The 22,016-nt window shown below is 38.7% G+C and overlaps 1 protein-coding gene across 3 annotated transcripts in view; it reads left to right on the top strand.

Annotated features, from left to right (window-relative positions):
• Positions 1 to 22,016, top strand: part of MYO1B (myosin IB) — a 184,936-nt gene that overhangs the window by 124,089 nt on the left and 38,831 nt on the right. For all 3 annotated transcript variants that reach the window (XM_059928387.1, XM_059928389.1, XM_059928390.1), the window contains exons 8-14: positions 1,254 to 1,352; positions 2,813 to 2,916; positions 4,362 to 4,509; positions 4,783 to 4,901; positions 10,367 to 10,453; positions 11,110 to 11,175; positions 20,751 to 20,855. In XM_059928387.1, coding sequence (XP_059784370.1) covers positions 1,254 to 1,352; positions 2,813 to 2,916; positions 4,362 to 4,509; positions 4,783 to 4,901; positions 10,367 to 10,453; positions 11,110 to 11,175; positions 20,751 to 20,855 — 728 coding nt within the window. The remainder of the gene's footprint in view (positions 1 to 1,253; positions 1,353 to 2,812; positions 2,917 to 4,361; positions 4,510 to 4,782; positions 4,902 to 10,366; positions 10,454 to 11,109; positions 11,176 to 20,750; positions 20,856 to 22,016) is intronic.

Here is a 22,016-nt window from a genome sequence, read left to right on the forward strand (position 1 = left end):
ATGTGTCCTTACAACCCATCTCTTCATTCTTACAAATGGCCTTGTGTGTTTGGAGCACCCTAGGGCTTCTCATTCATTGAATCTACACTCTTTAACTCTACCTAGACTCCTCCTCACGTGCTAGTGTAGATTCCAGAAACACAAATTAAGAAGATCAAGGACAAGTCCCTGTGAAATTGCACATCGTTCTCTCCCTTACTCATTTTTTGAATTATGTTTAGATTTCAATCTGATGGGAAATCAAATGTGTCTGTTCTGTAGAATTAGTGCTCAGTAATAGGATCACTGATTCATAATTTTATAACTAAATCTGGCCCTTGCTCACAGAATCCAGACCCTCTTTTATATCACTGGTCAGTGATAAACAGGACTCCAGGCAGGAATATTCTCTGCCATTGTACTTTGCCACCCCCTGTTACTGCCACAGTGGCACCTTTCTGGTTCACTTGCTTGATGGATTCATCCCTTCCTTTCTCCTTCCTTCCTCCCCTTCCTGAAAGCTTGAAAACTTGATAAGGCATCAGATTTACAGGATGAAAAATCATCTGGAATCAATGAAAGTATACTGTCAAATAACTCCAGATTCCATTAATTGAGAACCACCTTTCATTCTTTAGGACTTCAAGAGATCAAGAAAGTCTGGTTCACTTATGCCAGGTAGCAGGGCATGTGGTTATGGTGGGGTCTGCACTTGGGTCAGAGAGCCTGATTTCAAATCCATCTTAAACTCTTGGACTGTTAGTTTTTTCATCTGTAAAATCATACCTTACAAAAATGGTGGTGAGGAATCAATGAAATAATGTCTATAAAGCACTTAGCATAAAATAAGATATCAAAAATGTTAACTTGTTATCATTATAACTCTTAAGTGAATTCTTAACTGAATGGCTGCATTTCCTTGCTTAGATTTGTAATACTACATATTGAAGAACTTAATGTCATCATATATTATATAAAATCAAGAGAATATTATTATAAAAGCTGTATTGTCTTTAATCAGCTTGTCGAATGTATTGTTAAACTTATTTTGCATATTCACTATGGTTCAGAAAGAACCTGGTTTGTTTAATTTGGTGGTTTTAGTTAGAGCTGTGCTTCTTCCTGAAAGTAGAACCAAAAATGTAGCTTCTGTTATTATTTTATTAATACAAAACAGAAAATGAAAAAGAAAGTGAGGGGGAAAAGAAAGAAGCATGGTGTATTTGAAAGTGAAACTAATACTGTACTATGAATTTGATTCTTTTTCTCTTTAGATCTTTTAGAGAAATCTCGTGTTGTTAAGCAGCCAAGAGGTGAAAGAAACTTCCACGTGTTCTATCAGCTGCTTTCTGGTGCCTCTGAAGAGCTCCTCAGTAAGCCCCTGTTTCTTTTTTTTTTCTTTTTTTTAAGAATTTTATTTTATTTTATTTATTTTTGGCTGCATTGGGTCTTTGTTGCGGTGTGCAGGCTTCTCATTGTGGTGGCTTCTCTTGTTGCAGAGCATGGGCTCTAGGCGCGCAGGCTCAGTAGTTGTGGCGCACGGGCTTAGTTGCTCTGCGGCATGTGGGATCTTCCCGGACCAGGGTTCGAACCCGTCTCCCCTGCATTGGCAGGCAGATTCTTAACCACTGTGCCACTGGGGAAGCCCCAGTCCCTGTTTCTATGTTTTAATTTTTACTCTTGCAACATTTTCCAAAGCAGAAGCGTTCCATACACTTTTCCTCTTCCTTCTTAAGATTTTCCCATGATTCTGGTTGAAGGGAAGAACACGATGTGTTGGCTTCTGCCACCTTGCAGTCTTTGATATCTGTCCCCGGAGTACCTCACCAGGTACTGGGGCGTGTCTCATATGGTTTGCTAAAAGAGCTAAAAGTTGAGGGAGGGGCTCATCATCAATTTAAAAAATAAAATGGAAGAATATAATTAGTCCAGTTGGGGAGAAAAAATTAGCAGGGAGCAGTAGATGAATACAATTCTATAAAAACAAATCAGTGACGATTTAAAAATAGTGGGAAGACATTTGCAACTGATACAAGAGATCAAAGTCTGACCTTTGGATATTTTAGAGAATTAATATAAGTCCATCAGGATAGGCAATAGCTAAGTGATGAAAAGTTTTGAGCAAGTAGTTCAAACAAGAAGACCTATGGAAAGTCAACACACTTGGGGGAAAAAATTGTCCTTACTAATTATCGACAAATGTAAATTGAAACAGCACTGAAGTGTTCACCACACATATATTAGCAAAAGTTATTAAAGAGGATAAAGCTGGCAGAGTTGTCAGGCACTGATCTGCTTAGAGCTTGTGGGTGTCACTTCAAAGTGAGGACTTCTTCCTGGGGGACTAATGGGCAAAGAAGAATAAGTCGTAAAATGATCAGAGCCTACCGCCCAGGTGCACCACTTTTTGGAATATACCCAGTGAAATAATTCAAAAGAATCCAAAAAAACATTTTTGTGTGAAGACATTTATCACTGTCCTTTATTTATTATTATAAACTGGAGAAAATCCAAATGTCCAACAGTGGGGGAATCACTAGGCAGACATCATACGTTATAAGGAAATAGTACGTTGAAGATACTTTATATTATCAAAGTTTGGAAAGAACCTGTCTCGATAAGAATACATGTAAAAAAAGCAGAGTTTGAAATATGTACAATGGTGATAAAGGTGATTTTAGAAAAATACTATTAATCTTTGGGTATCAATTTTTGTTCTATTGCTTGAATGCATAGTGTGAAATCTTTTTATCTGAAGCGTTAAGGGGATGAAATATTAAAGATGATTAGATTTGTTGAAGTAACTTATAAACTTGTATGTGTGATTCAATAGATAAGCTTAAACTTGAGCGGGATTTCAGCAGATATAATTACCTGAGTCTGGACTCTGCCAAAGTTAATGGAGTGGACGATGCAGCAAATTTCAGAACCGTTAGGGTAAGATGTAGCCCTCTTATTACTCTTTAAAATGGGTAACACTATATTGCTCAATCAGAATTGGTAATAATTCTGACTTTTCTTTGATGTATAACTCATGCTCCCTAAGGTTTTAGAATTATAGAAGAATTTGTTTTATTTTTATTAGTTTGATTTTTTACTAGCTCAAAAATCCTACAGTATCGAGAAGGCCATGCTTTACTGGAGCATGCAGTTTTACTGTTTGTCAAAAGGAGCTTTCTTGTTATATTATCTTGGGGTTTAACTTAATATTGTACTGAAATTCCAAATGTCCTTATAGCCAAACTCAGTAGTTAAATTCCACATGTAAACCTGTCCTACAATCATGTTAGGTCAAATCTATTTTTCAGACAGAAAGTCATGTTTATATACAGTTTTCAAAAAAATCATGCATAAACCAGAATAATTAGCATTTGTGTTCATTAGAAAAGAAATTATTTTAAATTATATTCTACATTCTATGTTTATGAGACACTTGGAAAATTACTTCTATTAGGACATGATCTGATAACTGTTATTTACTTCCAAATGAGAGAGCTGTGATAGTGGTGATGGGGGGGAATAGGTTGGATTATAGGTAAAACAAGACTGGAATCAGTTCATCTTTGGGGGTGAGTGAATATAACATGGGGTTCTTTTCCTGCTCTTTAGACTTTTATATATGTTTGACATTTTCTAGAACAAAAAAATCTTACAGCACTCCCATTATTATGTAACCTAGTCACTATAAATAGTTAAACAGACAGATAGGTAGGTAGATAGAGAGAGAGAGAGATAAAGTAAATAAGGAAGCAAGCAAGCTGGGCTATTCTTAACAAGAAAGCTTTTCTTAAGAGTATCATTTTTTAAAATTGTCTCGCCATCCTCTTACGGAAACCTGTTGACTCCTGGACATGATTTTAAGACTTGAGTTCAGGACCAGTTCCATAACTGCTTTGCCTGGCAAATCATTGGCACTCAGTAAAAACTTATGACTGGACGAATGTTCTGTGTTATCCATAGTTCGTGGAATCAGACACTTCACCTTTGCAAACCACAGTTTTTCTCGTATGTAAAATAAACGAAGAGGTTTTTCTGTAGGGGGTTATGAAAGCTGTTTGTTTGGAGTCAGAGTGGGAACCCAGGGCTCAGCTCTCAGCCTTCTCTCCCTCTGTCTTCCTCTTTACATGCCCCCTTTGCCACAGCCCATGAAGTACCCCACGGCTCCTTGAATCAGAGCTTGAAGCCGCTAAACAAGATAGAGCCCCACATTGGTGCTATTTCAGGTCTCTTAATAGGTTTGTCTTTTGGAAAGTTTATTCCAGGACACTTTGTCTTTTTGTTGTTGTTGTTATTTTTGTTTTTTTCATATCTGTTATATGATTTATTTTTAAAAAATAATAAAGAGCTACAGAAAGAAAACAGGTGCTTTCCCCCCCCCCCAGAATGCCATGCAGATTGTGGGTTTCATGGACCACGAAGTTGAGTCCGTGTTGGAGGTGGTGGCCGCGGTGTTGAAGCTGGGGAACATCGAGTTCAAGCCCGAATCACGAGTGAATGGCTTAGATGAAAGCAAGATCAAAGATAAAAACGGTAAGTCAGCAGAGGACAGACCCTGTTTAGCAAAACTGGCTTTGAACTTCTGCCCAGTTTTTAATATAGAAAGTAAAACTTGCTTTTCAGTGAGTTGAAAAAGCTTTCTAGTGAAATCGAGCAGAAACATAATTACAGCTCAGTCTGAAGTCTTTTGATTTATGTATTTTACACTGTTGGGTTTGAAAACGATTTAGAAAGAACAGTGTAAGCCTTGAAAGTGATTATGAGCAGCAGATATGCAGTCACTCTTTGTCCATTCCCGCACAACAGAGTTAAAAGAAATTTGCGAGCTGACCGGCATTGACCAGTCAGTCCTAGAACGAGCCTTCAGTTTCCGAACAGTTGAGGCCAAGCAAGAGAAAGTTTCAACTACACTGAACGTGGCTCAGGTGGGTGAAACATAATGTCTGCAAGGGAGTTTTTAAAGTCTGTGGTATTTTTCTATAAGTGGAAACAAAAATTTTATTTTTTAGGCTATTATCTTAACTGTCATGCTGTTTTCTAGGCATCATTCTAGGCACTAGGGACACAGGGTAGACTAAACAGATAAAGATCCCTGCCCATATGGAGCTTAAAATTTTGTCAGAAGGAGCCAGACAAAGCAGTAGACCTAACAAATAAATTTATATAGCAAGCTAGCAGGTGGTAAGTGCAGGAGACAAAGAGAAAAAAGTAGAGCAAAGTAAGGGAGATCCATAGTGTTGGGAGCAGAGAAGTTGAGTGAGCTGAGAAGTGGCTGGAGAGTTTTGAGCATGGGTGGTATGATCTGCCTTGCATTTTAAGGAGTCATTCTGGCTGCAATGTAGAGAGCAGAGTGTAGGGGACAGACGGGTGTCTTAGTCACTTTGGCTGCTATAACAGCGTACCGTAGACTGGGTGGCTTAAGCAAAAAAACATTTATTTCTCTCAGTTCTGGAGGCTAGAAGCCTGGGATCAGGGTGCCAACAGGGTCGAATTCTTGGTAAGGGCCGTCTTCTTGATTTACAGACAGCTACCTTCTTACTGTATCCTCACGTGGCAGAGAGAGAGAGCAAGCAAGTGAGCTTTGATGTCTTCATCCCCTTATAAGGGTACCAGTCCCATCATGGGGACTCCACCCTCATGACCACATCTAAATCTAATCTAATCTAAATCTAAAGGCCCCACCTCCAAATACCATCGCATTAGGGAGTAGTAGGGCTTCAACAATATGGGTTTGGGGGTGAGAGGACACAGACATTCATAGCACAGGAGAGCACCCAGTTATGTGCTAACCCAGAGATGATGGTGGCTTTTGAACCAGGTGGTGGCAGTGGAACAAAACGTGGTCACATCTGGATATGTTTTGAAAGTGGAGACAACAGGACTTGCTGATGCCTTGATATGTGTGATATGAAAGAAAGAGAAGAGTCAAGGATGACCCTCAACATTTTTGGTCCAAGCAACCAGGAAAATGGAATTGCCACTTATTGATTTGCAGAAGGCAGTGGGGAAAGCTGGCTGTGGTCAAGAGGCCAAACTGGCCTCGCTGCCTTTCTGACTCTTCCCCCCTCCAGCCTCCACACTTAGGCCAATGAAATCTTTCTAAGACACAAATCTGAGTTGCTTCTGTCTTCTCTCCTTTGGTTCAAAATGGATGAACAGATGTATACATGCATGCATGTATACCTAGGAGCTTGTGGAGACCCTTTCAGTGTAAACCCTTTGTTCTACGGCTTAGACATTGTCCCACCAGTCAGTGCTGATCTGGGCTAGAATTAAATGACTAATTCAGGACTTTTCCCACTCAGGCCTATTTTGTCCAACTGTATTCTCATCCTCCTTGCAAGTAGCCTTAAGCTTAGGACAGTAGAGTGGGTTCAATCTTTCTCTCTGCTGCTCTGGCCTAGTCTTTTCTACTAACCCGAGAATGCCTACACGCCTTTAACTTTCTTCCAACTTTGATTTCTTATTTTAGGTGAGGGATTTTGGTTATGGAAATACTGTACCTTTATGCATATGTAAGTTTGATGTATACATAAAGTTTCTAGCTATAACTGTTGTGTGTCCTTCTTCCTAAGTTACTACTACTGCCGTCACGTCTGTCCCCGTCCCCCTCACTCCTTCAAAGTCAGATGGTGAGTCACTTACCTCATCAAGAAAAGTTTGTTGAGAGCCTGCACAGCACAAGCCCCCATGTAGACTGCTGGTAGGGACATAAGGGATTAAAAAGGACTTTCGGAGAAGATAGTTTCTGAGCCAGACTTTGAAGGATTTAGATGTATAAAGAATGGGTGAAATGGCATTTCAAAAAGAAAACAGTGAGAGGAGCCAGGTTTGGAGTACATATCAGGAAAAGGGTTGATCAGTCTTGGCTATGGCTTTAGATATGTGAAGAGGATTCAAAGCAACGTGGCTGGAAGGGTTACGTTTGGTGTCCGAGTGGCGCATCTGCAGCAGTGGTTCTCAAACTTGAGGGTGCATCGGAATCACCTGGAGGGTTTCTTAAACACGGTTTGCAGGCCATCCCCCCAGAGTGTTTGGTTCAGTAGGTTTGTGGTGGGACCGAAGAATTTGCATTTCTAACAAGTTCAGAGGTGACACTGCTGCCACTGTGGTCCATCCAGAAGGCACATGTTGAGAACATTTCAGTAGCCAGAGTGGGGATTGTGAAGTACATAGTGATGCGATGAGAAAACATCTAAGAGGCCCTTTAGGAATATTTCATATATATATGGAATATATGTGGATATATATGGGATATGTATATGGATATATTTTTGTCTGTTTTTATTGTGTGTTTTACTCTTGCTTTTTAATCATCCTCTACAGAAACCAGGCCCAGGTGCCTCTTACTTTTATAAGCTTGAGTCACCTTGCATCACTCGGTAAAACTTTTCCACATTCTTTTAACCTTTGGCATAAAAGAGTTTGGCTTCAGATCTTTGATTATTCAGCTCCTTTTTCAAGTTTTTTTTTTTTTTTAATGTAGGGTTCAGAGTATTCGTTTCTACCGATCTTATTGCCTAGAAGATTTTGATGCTTATGTGATGTGATTTGTTCTATTAACTTTTCCTCATAGCTTCAATTCTTGGGCCCCATTATCATCTTTATTGCCCCATGCCTCATTTTCCTCAAGGCATTTAGATCTTTCCCCAGATAGAATGACTAACATTGAAATAACAGAAACTCAAGGCAGAGTTACTTTTCAGCTTCTACCACATACTCCCTCCTTGGCTTCCAAGGTCCTCTGTCATCTGACCCAAAATGACTTCTCTCAGTTGATTCCCTGCTGGTTCTCTAAATGCCATGCTTATTTTTACCTTATTTTACCTAGCCCTAACCCTTTGCTCCTGCTTATCCCCCATGCTCATGTCATTGCTAATTCCTTCTGCTGTCTAAATGGTCCTTTAATTGCACCTCATCCAGAAAGCCTTCCTTGATCACATAGGCCCCAGAGTCTTCCTTCTCTGAACTTTTTCTCCTGCAAACTCCCTTGGAACCTGCCCTTTGATTGTTTGACTCCTTGGTTTGACCCCCCGCATTCTGCTGTAAGCTCCCGGAGGGCGGACCCCACATCTGTGCATCTCTGTGTCTCCAGTTACCATACTGACCTGGGCCATGCCTGATAGTGGTCATCACGGAAGCAATTCCACCTGGGATCTTTCTCTAAGAGCTTCATCAGCTGCAGAAACTCAGTCTTTTCATTTGTGCTTAGAATCTGAGATGGCAAGTCAGCATCCTCGGCGTCTTCCCTCATGTCTACACACCTTATTCGTGATCCTTAAATGGGAGTAACCCTTCCTGCCCTTACTTTGGAGGATATTATTGTGGAGATTAGGTGGCATGAATCAGACTCAAGAAGTTACAGGTAGCAAAGTGACAGCCCCTGCGGCCAGATGTAGCTCAATAGGTGTATTTTATTTGATGAATATTTGAGAAAAGGGTAGTTTTTTGGTTTTTCTGTTTTGTTAGCTTGCTTTTTAAATTTTGAAGTTGAGTGCCTTTAACCTGGAATGCAGTCTCCAGCCCCCTAAGATCCCACTGTTTCCCGTTCATTTCTATTGTTCAGTCCCTGAAAGCATCTGAGTTTCAGACTTCTGGAATAAGTATTTGAAGGTAGCAAGGAAGATTAATATTGGCTGTGGATACACTTTAAAAATTATAAAGCCGTTTACCAGAATAAGTTGTCACTCTTAGTTCAGTTGCATACTGAAAAGGTGGTTTGTTGGAAGCAGATAGCATACAAGTAAGAAGGCTGGATGACATGATGATGAAATAGGGTCTGTTTACAAATAAGTAGTGTTTGGAGATAACTTGAATTTACAAGAAGAAAGGATTAAGAAAGAATTATGTAGTCTCATGAGGCAGTAGTAGAGAATGAGGATACTTCAAATATCATAATTATAAGCATACCTGTAGACTTACTATGTGCCAGGCACTGCTCTAGACACTTAAATTATCTATTTCAAGAAAATAAAAACTAGAAGAAGGGGTATTGGAAAAAGGGTATCCATCTTAATTAAGGCTTCTTTCTTTGTGTCAGCATTTTACATACATTTTCTGCTGTGGAATTATTTACGCACTCTCCCACCCCCCTCCATGTCCATGTATAGCATTGGACAGTCAGGTTCTATTTTTTACCAACTTCTGGGTGGATTTTCTAACCTTCATTGGAGTAGCTGCCTGAGACTTAGGGAGCAAGGTTTGGGATTAGCACGGAAGTATCAGATGAAGGGAAAAGGTACTCTCTTTCCAGCTGTAGTACACTGCTTGCAACAGGGGAGTGAGTCTGTTTTTAAAATTGTTACACTTCATTTAGGAAGAATTGCAGAGAAATAATTTTCACATAATCCAATAAATTGTGTTCTTTATGAAATAAAAATATAATGGTTTACTTTAACTGTAATGCCCAACTTTCTACTTATAAGCAATGAAACACACACATATGTCCAGTGTTGAAAACAGCAGCAAAACCTCTTCTTTCCTCCCCTGGGGCCTGTTACTTTTTGGGCTGCTGCCGCCCATCTCCAGGCCTCCCCCGGAGCACTGGTTTCAGACATATAATTAGTACTTCCTGCACACCCTCGGCACCCTATATGTTTAAGGGCTATTAGGTTCTCCTGACCAAACCCAACTTTCCTCCAGCCTTTGCATTCTAAGTCAAGATCAGAGAGACATATGTCTTCTACCTCTTCTTTGTCAAGTAGCTATGAACAGCTTTCAAACAAATAGATAAGCAAGTAAAAGGGCTCTATTTTTATTGTACAAAGTATTATCCAACAATGTATTGTTTTACTGCTTATTACGAAAGATTTTTTTTGAATGCTGAAAAGACTGAATGACGAAAAATATTTACAGATCCCATCAGTCAAAACCATTTTAATGTATATCCTTTTGAGTTTCCTACATGTAGTAGCTTAAAGAAATTAGTTGATATTATAATAAATATGTAATTTTTTATTGTCACAAAACATAACAAGGATTTTTCATTTCATTATCTAATTTTTATAACTATCATTCTGTGGTGACTGTGTAACTTCCCGTCCAATAGGTGCTTATTTATTTATTTTACTCTGCCCCTGTTGTTGAACTTCTAAATTGCCTGTGATTTTTCTCTGTTCCATAACATTGAGATTAATATCTTTGTGGCGAAAGCTTTTGCAATATTTAAAATTGATTTCCTGGGATGTGAAAACGTATAATAACTGGGTATAAACAATTTGCCCAATTTTCCTAATGGCTTGACTGTTGATCCAGAGTACAATAAAAACGCTCTTGAAAAGAAATTTGAAATAAAAGAGCTTTCAATATCTTTTTAAAAACTTCATTATTTTATTGAAATTAAGCATTGTGGTAATTGCGGGTATTGCATTTTTCTTTTTCTTTTTAATAGGCTTATTATGCCCGTGATGCTCTGGCTAAAAACCTCTACAGCAGGTTGTTTTCATGGTTGGTAAATCGAATCAATGAAAGCATTAAGGTACTGAATCTCTATAAACAAATAAATCAGTTGTAATAAATGGTATTCAGAGTATACACATTAAAGACACTTTAATTTTATAATCAGGTAATTGAGTACCACTTACAGAGATTGTTCTTTGAAAAGAATTTACCTAGTTTAGGATTGAAATTTGTCAGTGGTTCTACTTATTTTGTTTTGCCATGTGTGTTATAAGAAATCTCACTGGTGAATAGTTTAATGGTATTTGCAGAGTAACTGTGAGAGACAGCATCCCAGGTCCTGGTTGTGACTGATCTACTAACTAGTTGTACACACTTGGCTGAAGAGGTCACTTGACCTCTCTAGCTACTAATATGTTCTTCAGTAAAATGAGGGTATTGGACTAGGGGATTTTGAAAGACCCTACCTGTTGTAAGATTCAGTGATCTCTTTTTTATAATTAAGTATCTAATAAAGAAGGCATAGTCATGCCTTCTTTAAATAAGTCATCTATTATTACAATTTCTGGAAGATTCCATACCAGCGTCCTCTCTCATACATTTAAAAACAACTAAATTATATTCTTCTAGGTCTGAAACACAATTAACTTGTAATATATGTCTATATTCCTTGGTATGCTTTTAGTGTTATATTTCATGCTTAAGTTAACCCTTCAATTTGAAACTATTTTTAAGGCACAAACAAAAGTGAGAAAGAAGGTCATGGGTGTTTTGGACATTTATGGCTTCGAAATTTTTGAGGTGAGCTGCTTTTTTTTTTTTTTTTGTATTGTCTTTGTTAATGTAGAACAGTTTGGAGATTAAATCATGCATTCGATAGACAGTATTTAATATAATTAAATGTTTAAATCTACAAATAACTTTTGTAAAGATGTAACTGTGTGTGTGTGTGTGTGTGTGTTTTAAGTGCTGAGATCCAACATTTTGGAGACAGTGCTATTTAAAAAGACTTCCTTGTATTAGTACTTGACTTTTGAAATGCAGATTCAAAATTCTTACTGTGAAATTTCCAACAAGGTATACGGACATTATGTCTGTAGTCATTTGTTCATTTGTAGGTTGCTTGAAAGTGAGGTAGGATGGTGCCATGAAAAAATCCGGGAGTGGGAGAGCCAGAGCTCATGGCCTGGCCAGAGCTGGTCACTTCATCTCTGTTGGACTCAGGCAGAGAGGTTCTGTATTAGATGATTTGTTGGGTCTTATCCAAGTGTCGTACAACTGTGATCTGATGAGTTCTGCTGCAAAGGTTGAAAAAAAATTTCTGCTGAAGGTCATAATGAAATTTTAAAAAAGACTCCATGCTTATTTCAAGTTAAATATTTAAACATTATAGACTTATATTAGAATTTCCTGTTCACCCCCTTGCTAACTTTGACATTTAGAAGCTGTTTTAAGGAGCTTTTAAAACTCTTATTCTCACTTTTAGCAGTGGTGCTTCAGTTTGGTTCAGGAAAATAACGAGTAGATCAGGCTTCTCCTTTCTTAACTCTCCCCATAAGTAATTTGTGAATTCCTTTAAACAACCCGGCCCTACCCAGAATGACCACCCAAAGAATTTACATGTTTCAAGTTATCAGGTTCACAGAGTCATAGAAAAACATCAGCCCATTTCCTGCCGCTCGGCCAGGCCTTCCTAGTAAATGCCTTTTTCTTATAACATTTATTTTGGTGATAGCGCCTGCGCCTTGCTTTACCATGTCCCATATTTAATAGCTAGTGGTAAATAATTATTGAGGACTGACTATATGCAAGGATTGTGGGGTTATGTATGTTGTCTGATTTAATTGCCACCACAGTCTCATGAAGTAGCTGCTATTATTATTTTTATTTTATAGAAGAAGTGAGGCTTTGAAGGTCAAGTAACTATCTCAAGGTTACATGGCTACTAAATGTCAGACTCAGGATCTAAACCTTAGGCCTCCTTGATAAATAATAAAAGGCCTTCTACAGGGCTTTTCTTCACTTTTCTCCCCAAACGCACATGGTTCCCAGTATCTGGAAATAAGGAAAAAAACCCAAATGCTTTAAGTCTCTGATGCTCCCTATTTCTGCACGTTTGGCATCATTCTAAGCTCCTGGGGCAGCGTGGGGAGCCTTCCCGGAGTTCATCTGTGTGCTGGTAGCAGAATGTGGGAGACACCTGTGCTTCGTGCTGCCCTGGAAAACTCCCCTTCAGTACAGTGTCTGCTTATATTGGTGTCCCTTTAGCAGACTCTGGAAAGGAAAGCTTCCAGTCCCTTGGTAAGAGGAAGAATTTGAGATTTGTGAGTTAGGAGGATTGCTGGAGTAGACTCAGAAGTCATGGTGCTAAAATTAGTTTCTTTCTAGCAAGACCTCAGGTTCCTGTCACTAAATGGGCACTAAATGCTAAAGTCATTCTTTACAGTTGGCAGGGAAAGAGATTTCTTACCTGGCACATTGCTGATCTTTATTTAGGTGTTTCATGAATAGGGCAAAAGCAGAGATCTCACTAGAAAGTTGGGGGTGGGGGGGGAAAGATGTATTCAATGATATTTCTAAAATCAAAGAAACTGATTTTATTTTTATTTTGCCAGAAAAAAATTTGTTGATCCTTGTCAATAGGCAGGTGCTTAATATCATGTCACAATACATGGAAACGTTTTTTTATAGGATAATGGGGTCATGATGGGACATTGGCTTGGCTTCATCTTCCAGTAAGATCTAATGAGCCATGGCAAGAGAGACACCCACAGCCCTCAGGGAACTGAGTTAAACCTCATGAGCAATTTGACCATGTATAAGTGAGGGAGTCATTTCCCCAGTATTTATTCAGTGCCTACTATGAGCCAGATGCCAGTGGTAAGCAACGCAAAGATGTTCCTTGCCTGCATGGAGCTTATGGTCTTGGCCCTAAGATGGTGGTTCTGTTGCCAGCTGAGGACACATCCTATTTGGTAGGAAACTCTAATCAGGAAACTGGATTACTATCTATCTATCTATCTATTTATTTATTTATTTTTGGCTGTGTTGGGTCCTTGTTTCTGTGCGAGGGCTTTCTCTAGTTGCGGCAAGTGGGGGCCACTCTTCATCGCGGTGCGCGGGCCTCTCACTATCGCGGCCTCTCTTGTTGCGGAGCACAGGCTCCAGATGCGCAGGCTCAGTAGTTGTGGCTCACGGGCCCAGTTGCTCCGTGGCATGTGGGATCTTCCCAGAGCAGGGCTCGAACCCGTGTCCCCTGCATTGGCAGGCAGATTCTCAACCACTGCGCCACCAGGGAAGCCCTAGATTACTTTTTAAAAGTGTTTGCTACAGACCTAATCAGAACAGAATTTAGATGTTCCAAGTGGAAACATCCTGTAACCTGGCACTAAGCGAAACACCCTTTAGCAATCCAGGAATATTTTTCACTTACGGTTAATTCAAGTTTCTCTACAAGTCTGTCTTTCTGAACATCCTTTCCTTATGCAAGTTATATCACCATTTTTCTCAACATTGTTACAGTTACGGACTTCATGAAAATGCTTGCATTATGTTTCTAAATAGTCTTCTTCCTTCCTTTCTTCAGAAGAATACACTCCAGTTCAGTACTTCTCAAACTTAGCTGCATGTTGGAATCACCTGGGGAACTTTTGAAAATTCAGCTGTCTGGGCCACACCCCAGACCAATAAATCAGAACCTCAGGGTGTGCGGCCCGAGCAGCAGTATTTTAAAGCTCCCAGGTAGTTCCAGTGTGCCGTCAAGGTTGAGACCAACTGCTCTTGTAAATGGGAATCTTCAGCGTGAACTGTAAATTCCAAACATATGTGGTGTTCTTGCTGTTTGACCTCTGCATGAGATGCCCTTGTAAAACATCCTACATCACCCACAGTTCATCTTAACCTAAACCTAATCTGTGTATATATAATATTCCTAAAACCAAGCAGGTTACATTTTTACTCTTTTTAAGCAGACCTTTCAGCCAAGGCCAAATCCAACCAGTCATATGTCTACAGCAAGTCTTATGATGGCCATAAAATCTTTAGAAGTTAATTTTCCTTCTCCATGCAATAAATGCTTTGGGGTTTTTTCCCCCAGTTTCTTGCGAGAATTCGGATTTGTTTTTCATGATAGTTAATTGTTCTCTCCATTTTCCTGTCTAAACCTTCTCAGTTAAACTCCCAAACATTTTGATTTTCAATAATCTATTTATGTATTATTTATTTTATAAATAAACTTATTTGGGGGGAAGGTAGAGTAGAGATTTGGTTGGGCACTTTTAAGATACTTTTACCTGCTTTTTGATACAGAAGTAGAAACTTTTTTTTTCTTTTAATTTATTCACATAAATACCCCAGATGCTATCATACATTTTCCTGGATTCTCAGCAAAATTGGAACGCATGGAAATGTCAAAGCTCATAGGGTTGAACACTAGGAACCCAGATAATTAAGGACTTAAAAGTACCATAAGCTGAAGTACAAGGGCTCAGAGTATGACTCAAGAGGAAGTATTCAGAATCCACATAAATGCAAAAATGAAAATTTCTATGATATTGTCCACTCAAGTGAAAATAAACTGATAGATTATAGAGAAAATTCCGCCTTTCTTCTTCAGTGAAAATTGACTGCAGGAATTAAGATCCTGCCTTTTGGAGAGCCCTGGGCATCACTTTAAAAATTAGACAGGACACTAGAAGAAATTTGTTTGAATGTTTCTAATTCTGCCTCTTGACCCTACTGACAGTTCCCATGAGAACGTTTTTCAGCTGAGCTGGTGGAAACCTTTCATTTACTTTCGTCTGTCTCTAAACGGAAGAGGGAAACTGATGCATTAAACCATGGGATGATGACACATGCATTTGACTGCAAAACATTCCAGTGCCAGCTGGGTGAATAGCTTTGCCTTGCTGGCCGCATGTAAGCTGATGTCAGTTTGGAAAACAGATTAGTGGAACGTTGATACCGAAAATAAGGTGAAGTGAATTAAAGTTCATTTAGGAGAAAAATCTAGCTGTGAATCCTGGTAGAACATATCCAGTTTTGCAAAGGAAGAGAATTATAATCCAGATACTCCAATTCTACACAATTCAGTTTGGATATTCTTATAACTGAAAACATGGCCTTAGATCTCTGAGGAATATTTATAGCATCTCCATAAAATAACAAGTGCTATTCTTTTAAAAAGTGAAATTAAATTCAAAACAGTGTTGGGCAATCTAAATTGATTCAACTTTTTTCTAAGTACTTATCTGATAGGTCTTAGAATGGATGGGTAGTTTACTGGGGAAATCTATTAGTGTCCTGTAGACCAAAGCAGGACAGCAGTGGCTGAGTATTTCACTTTTCTTATGATCGAGCTAGTTTTGTACAGGCCAAATGCTAGTTATTTGGTTTCAGGCACTCTTATTCATCTTGCCCTTACAACCTCGTTGAAAGTGGCCATATACAGTAAGGGTGTGATAGGCAAGGTGCAATGATTGTTTCAAATAAAACAATCTAATAGGTGGGGAAGCGTCAGTGTAAGACCAACTGGTAGGTTCGTCTCATGATTATAGGATTCGTTTTCTAAAATATTTTTTTTTTAAAAATTGATTCTAGTTACAGACAACACTTTTTGTTCCAGTTTTTTGCCTTTAATTTTGTCCTTTATGTGCTAGAGAACTTGTAGTTGAAGAGAAAGGAGACAATTTAAAGTAGATTTTAGAACGAAAATGGTGAGAATTAATATGGTTCATAATATATATATGCTCGTTCATCAGTGTTGTTGCTTTAACTTTTTAAATCAAAACCTATTTAAAAATATTTAAGAGCACTATAATGCTATTGATATTTTTCTAAAATTGACCATAATTGAGTATGTACCTAGAAGAAAAATGTTACATATTTAAAGGGAAGTTTTCTGTAACTTCAGCCAGTCATTCAATTTTGTGAATGTCTTAAAAGGAGAATATCTAATATTAAATGTTTTTCTCTTATTTTGAGGATTTTTTTTTTAAAGTTTACTTTCTTAAAAAAAAAAAGTGGTTCTTGTTTTAGGGCCCATTTCTTGACCTTGTGATTTTTTAAAATGGATTGTTAATTGCACTGTATTTTTCTGTAGGAACAGCATTATAAATGGGGACTGCCCAAGGGCTTTCCACCAAATAAATCTTTGCTAAGACCAACAGCACATTTTAAAGCAGTAATATAGCCCAACTCCTCTAAAACAGTGCCGTTACAAAGTTTTATAACTTTTGGATAAATGTACCATTTCATTTCTTATGCAAGAGACATAATACATTAAATAAAATATTATGTATTTTACATTGTATGTAAAATATGGAACCCCCCACCCAACTTATGTCCAAAATTTGACCTCAGACGAAAGTGTTGAGCTATGAGAAACATCAGTTAAATATGTAATTAATAGTACTTTTTGCTGAAATAAGTCACGATCTTAGTGTTTGAACTGCCACCCCCCACCCCCACCTGTTTTCTACATGATATTCACCTGCAAATTCCTTCCCATCCACCATCCTAATGACGGCGGTGATGGAGCTGCCTCCTTTATTTTACATCTTCCTTTCAATATACATTATTTTTAAAGAGTATAAGGTTTAAATATCTCTCTTAAAGAGTGTAAGACGTCATTAGCCTTCTTTGCTGAGAATATACAAATATGGTAACAGGCCAGTACTTTTGTTCCCTCTTTCAAAATCACTCCAAGTGGAGAGCTCATGGTTGACACGAGTATAAACTAGTTATGAACTTTATTGGGAGTATGAGTTTATCCCTCAGTCTTGAAGGATAAATGTGCTTTAGACAATGGAGAAAACTTCCATGCATGGAGCATGGGTAGCAGACTGGAGGGAGAGGAGGTGAGTCATACATGGGAGCCCTCAGCTCCTGCCTGCTTCCTCCTTTGGAGACTTTGATTCATGGGACTGCCGTGTGCAGAAGCGAGCCCGGCTCGGGGACTGCCAGCCACCCACACAGTTCTTGACAAACCAAAAAAGCATCCAAATATCAAGTTGCTTTGGTGCCTTCATATTCAAGGGATGGTTCCTAGACCCAGTTTAGCTATTTTATAAAGGGGAGTGGGAAAACCGGGTGATATTTAATGCCTGTATGAATGAAGAAATTGGACCTGTGCAGGTTGCAGCTCTATGGACTGTTACCAGACATTTCCTTAATTTTCTGCAAATTATAAATTTTTGCAATTTATTTTTAATGATTTGTGAAGTCTCATTTCCCAAAAATTTGGACACTGTCAACAACTTAAACGTTAATCAGAGGAAATGTGATTGCCTTCATTTTCAGCAATAATGAATCGCTCTGACGACTCATGACATGTTTGGGGGCTGTGAGGTAGGTTTGCAGTAGAGGCTGAGGTATTTCTGTGGGGAAGTCAGCTGGTTTTGGCCCTAATGATTGTGCTGTTGATTTTGGTTTTTGTTCTTTAAGCAGCAGGATCAGGTCAGAGAGTCAAGTTTTTGTTCTTAGGCTGTCTTCAGAACGCTCTCATTTCCCTCTTGTTTGTGTTTGAAGGGGGGTACAGCCCATGCAGCACAGGGGTGGGTCGCTGTGGTGGGAAAGGGGGGATGCCCTGGATCTTGCTGAATCTCTTCACTCTTTTGGTGGGTGACCTGCCAGCTGCCTTTGTCCCAGAGTCTTTTGGTGGATGTGTCAGACACATTTTATTTTTCCTGATAATTTAGCATTAGGAGTATTAGATTCTGAAGCCTTAGGACTTCCAGCGAGTTATATGGTATATTATTTCAGTCAGACTGTTTTTATCCTGAATAGCTCTCACCTAGCAGAACCCCAATTCAGATACCACACGTAGGTATCGTGGTCCTGTCTTTTGAGATGATAGGACACGTGTCTTGATCTAAAGTTTTATGCCAGTCAGAAATATAGCCTGGGGAATTCTCTGGTGGTCCAGCGGTTAGGACTCCACACTTTCACTGCCGAGGGCCTGGGTTCAATCTCTGGTCGAGGAACTAAGATCCCACAAGCTGTGGGGCGCAGCCAAAAAAATAAAGAAAAAAAAAAGAAATACAGCCTGGATGATAAAATCTGTCATTTGCACCGATGAATAACTGTCAATGAGTGTTTACTTTTAGAAGTTTATTGCAAATTGAGAACTGACTGCATTTTGTGTAATCTGTCCCTTTGTGCACCAGAATGCAGTAAGTATGAACCGTTTGCAGTGCCGGTCTGTTGCATGCTCCTGTGTTAATAGCTTCTCCAACTGTGTGAAGTTTGCAGTAAATGACCATTGATTAACTGTGTGTGGATATGAAATACAGAATTCATATAAGAACTTATAAAAATGGAGGGGAAATTTACTTTAGCTCAGACTTACTCCTTAGGTTGTGTTGTAATTGTGAAGCTTTGCCTCTGGTTTCTAATCTGCTCGTGTGTATTTCATATTCCTGTTCTGGAAGCGTACCTCCAGCTATTCACAGCCATATACTGTGTCAGAGACACCAGTTGTTCTCCCCTCCCTTCTCCTCATTAGTTGCCATTTGAAAATTTAGCATAATTTTGTCTAAATAGCTCCATAGGCACAGACCTGTTAAATAACAGAAAGGATTTACTCCATGAATTTGTTTTCTAAAAAAACCAAAGATCTGCTCCTATAAGTCACTGAGATTTTAGTTTTATTTATAAGTTTTAATTTGGGGTAGTAGCACTATATAGGGATATATTTCACCAAACTGAGAAAGCCAGACTTTCTCATGAAGAAATGGCCTTATACTGATTGTAAGGCATCTATATCAGACTGACTTCAGCTTCTGGTCTAAATTGTTAAGCTCTGAGGATGGGAACACATGGATTTTAAAATGTAACGTGAAAATGAGTACTGGGGAAATGACCTTTGTGTCCAGGACTATATTTGTTGAACGTTTTGGTGATAAATGTGTGCCTTTTAAGTAAGAACCTTCAGGATTTAAAACAAAGAAAGAAACTTTTATCTTCGACTACATTTAACATTAAAAGATTAGTCAGTGATAATGTATTTTATGTGTCATTTATGGTTTTGAGTTTAAAATCTCCCCAGATTAATTAGTTCACTAGTGATTAGAAATCCTTAGCCACCTTCCAGGAAGGCGTGTGGTGAGATAATACATCCTAGGTATCATTTTACAATTTGTCCTGCTCGCACCAAACTTGATTTTGAAAGATCAACTTTCAAGAAAGTCTTTGACTTTTGATTTCATCATTTATGGAAAGATTTGAAGGCAGCTGCTCTGTATTCACAGGGAGTGGCGAGCTTCTGCCGTTACAGGTGAACCCTCATAGCCAGTTAGGCCAGGACTGGCCACCTCAGTGGGAAAAGAGTCTGGTTTATCAGTGGTGGGGTCACCATCTCTCACTCCCACTGCCACCATCTCCTCTCTCTGCAAAGAGGGGGATAGAGGTGAAAATAACAAGTTTTATTGCTAGATCTACCTCTTTTGGGATGGTGTGGTTCTTGGTGAAGTATATTCATCCAACAGACATGCATTTGTGCCCTCAATATGTACAGAAATACGTTAAGCCCTGCAGATCGTTCAGAAATGACGTAGGCATGGAGCTTCACAGGCAATAACTGATACGAAGAAGACACTGCTGAGAATCATAAGAGTGATAAATGTGTGACCCTTCTGAGAGGAGAGAGTTTCTAGCTAGGAGATGATTTTGATGTGCTGATTCCCTTGAGTCTGTATTTTGTGGGCACTTCATTCATTTAGTCAGCCAGTACATGCTGAGTGCTTGCTGGGTACAAGGTGCTGCAGGCATGGGCTTCCATTGGTGAACAAGAGATATATGGTCAACCCTTGCCCTTAAGAAATGTACAATCTAGAGAGACAGATAAATATGATACTAATCAATACATGCGAATGCACATGTACACACATGTATACACATAGCATGATTTTTCAAAAGTGCTGGTATGTAAGTGTCAGAATGAAGGATCTGACCCTGAGTAGGGGAGTAAGAAGTCAGGTCAGAAAGACTTTCTTGAGCTACAGAGTTGAGAATGGAAGATTGAGAACTTGGGTGACAGAGATGTTGAATCTCACTGTTTCTTTGCTGATCCTCTAGGGGGAAATGTATTTCTTTCTCATTCTTTTACCATGTGTGTGGGCTGCTTATTTGTCAACTAAAATTCTTCATTCTCCAAATAGTGTGTAACTTGTGTATCCTTCATTCATTCACTTGACTCATGAATCGTTTCTTGGGTGCCTGCAATGTGCCAGCCTCTGTCTAGGAGCTGTGTGCTGGGCCGCGGTTAGGTCTGCAAGACCGTGTGTGGTGTTTCTCGTGGAATGAGATGTTAGAGTGGCATTGTCATGGGAGCGCCGATGGCTTGCTTTATAAGGCTGTCTTCATTTTTCTCCATATAGGACAACAGCTTTGAGCAGTTCATTATTAATTATTGTAATGAAAAGCTGCAACAAATCTTCATTGAGCTGACTCTTAAAGAAGAGCAGGAGGAATATATACGGGAGGTAATGTTGAAAAAAATTTTTAAGTATTCCTTTTTTACTCATAATACAAATTCTGGATTCAGAAGACTGTACAAACATGACCCTAAAATCAGATTTATCAAAGTTTAGCCATATTGTACCTTTTAAAAATGTGTTTGGTATGACATCTAAGCTAACTGGGATTTACTTTGCTGCTAGTGCCCAGGACAGTGCTCAGCACATAGTAGGTGCTCAGTGAACATCAGCTGACTGACTTGAGTCTCACTGGATTCCAGTAGAGTGAAGTAAAATAATACCCTGTTAAAAAACTCGTCTGAGATGAATGGACAGAAAAACAGCGGTACATCCATACAAGGTTCTAGTACTCAGCAATAAGAAGGAACAAACAGCTGATACACACAATAGCATGAAGGAGTCTCAGATGCATTTTGCTAAATGAAAGAAGCCAGACTCGAAAGGCTACATCTGTATGATTCAATTTATATGTCATTCTACAAAAGTCAAAGCTATAGAGGCGAAGTGTCTAATAGTCAATAGTGGCCAGAGGATAGGAGTGTGACTGCAAAGGGGCAGCACAAGGGAATTTTGGAGACTGGCTGTGGTGGTGGTTACCTGATGCTACACATTTGCCAAAACTTAAGAGAACTGTATACCAAAGAAGTCAATTATCACGGTATATAAATTTGAAAATACTTTACTATTTCAGTATTTAACACTATTTTAATATTTAATATTTTGTTCAGTCTTGAAAAGCATTGATTTCTAAAAATTTTATAATAAAAACAGGTAACATTTGTTGAGTGCTTACTCTATGCCAGGTATTATACTAGTGCTGTGGATGGATTATCTCACTGAATGTAGTTGGAAAATAATCAGAAGTAATATTTACAGAGTCCTTTCATCCTTAATTGTAAAACACATACTTGGTTTTCACCCTTTCATTTTTTAAATAGCCTGTGTTTTTCTAAGTATAAATTTATATCATACAAAAAGGAGAAATTTTATTGTATATATAGTATTATATTTTTGTTTCCCTTTCACTTATTTGCTTTAATATTTTAGTAATATTACTTCCTTTTCTTCATTTTCTATAGTGTCATTTTAAGTCATTAAGGACACAGAATCCTCTTTTTTTGGCCTCTCAGTATAGATTTTTCTAATGTGATTATTATTCCCAGTGAC

The sequence above is a fragment of the Balaenoptera ricei genome, chromosome 7 (assembly GCF_028023285.1).
Source record: "Balaenoptera ricei isolate mBalRic1 chromosome 7, mBalRic1.hap2, whole genome shotgun sequence".
Lineage (NCBI taxonomy): Eukaryota > Metazoa > Chordata > Mammalia > Artiodactyla > Balaenopteridae > Balaenoptera > Balaenoptera ricei.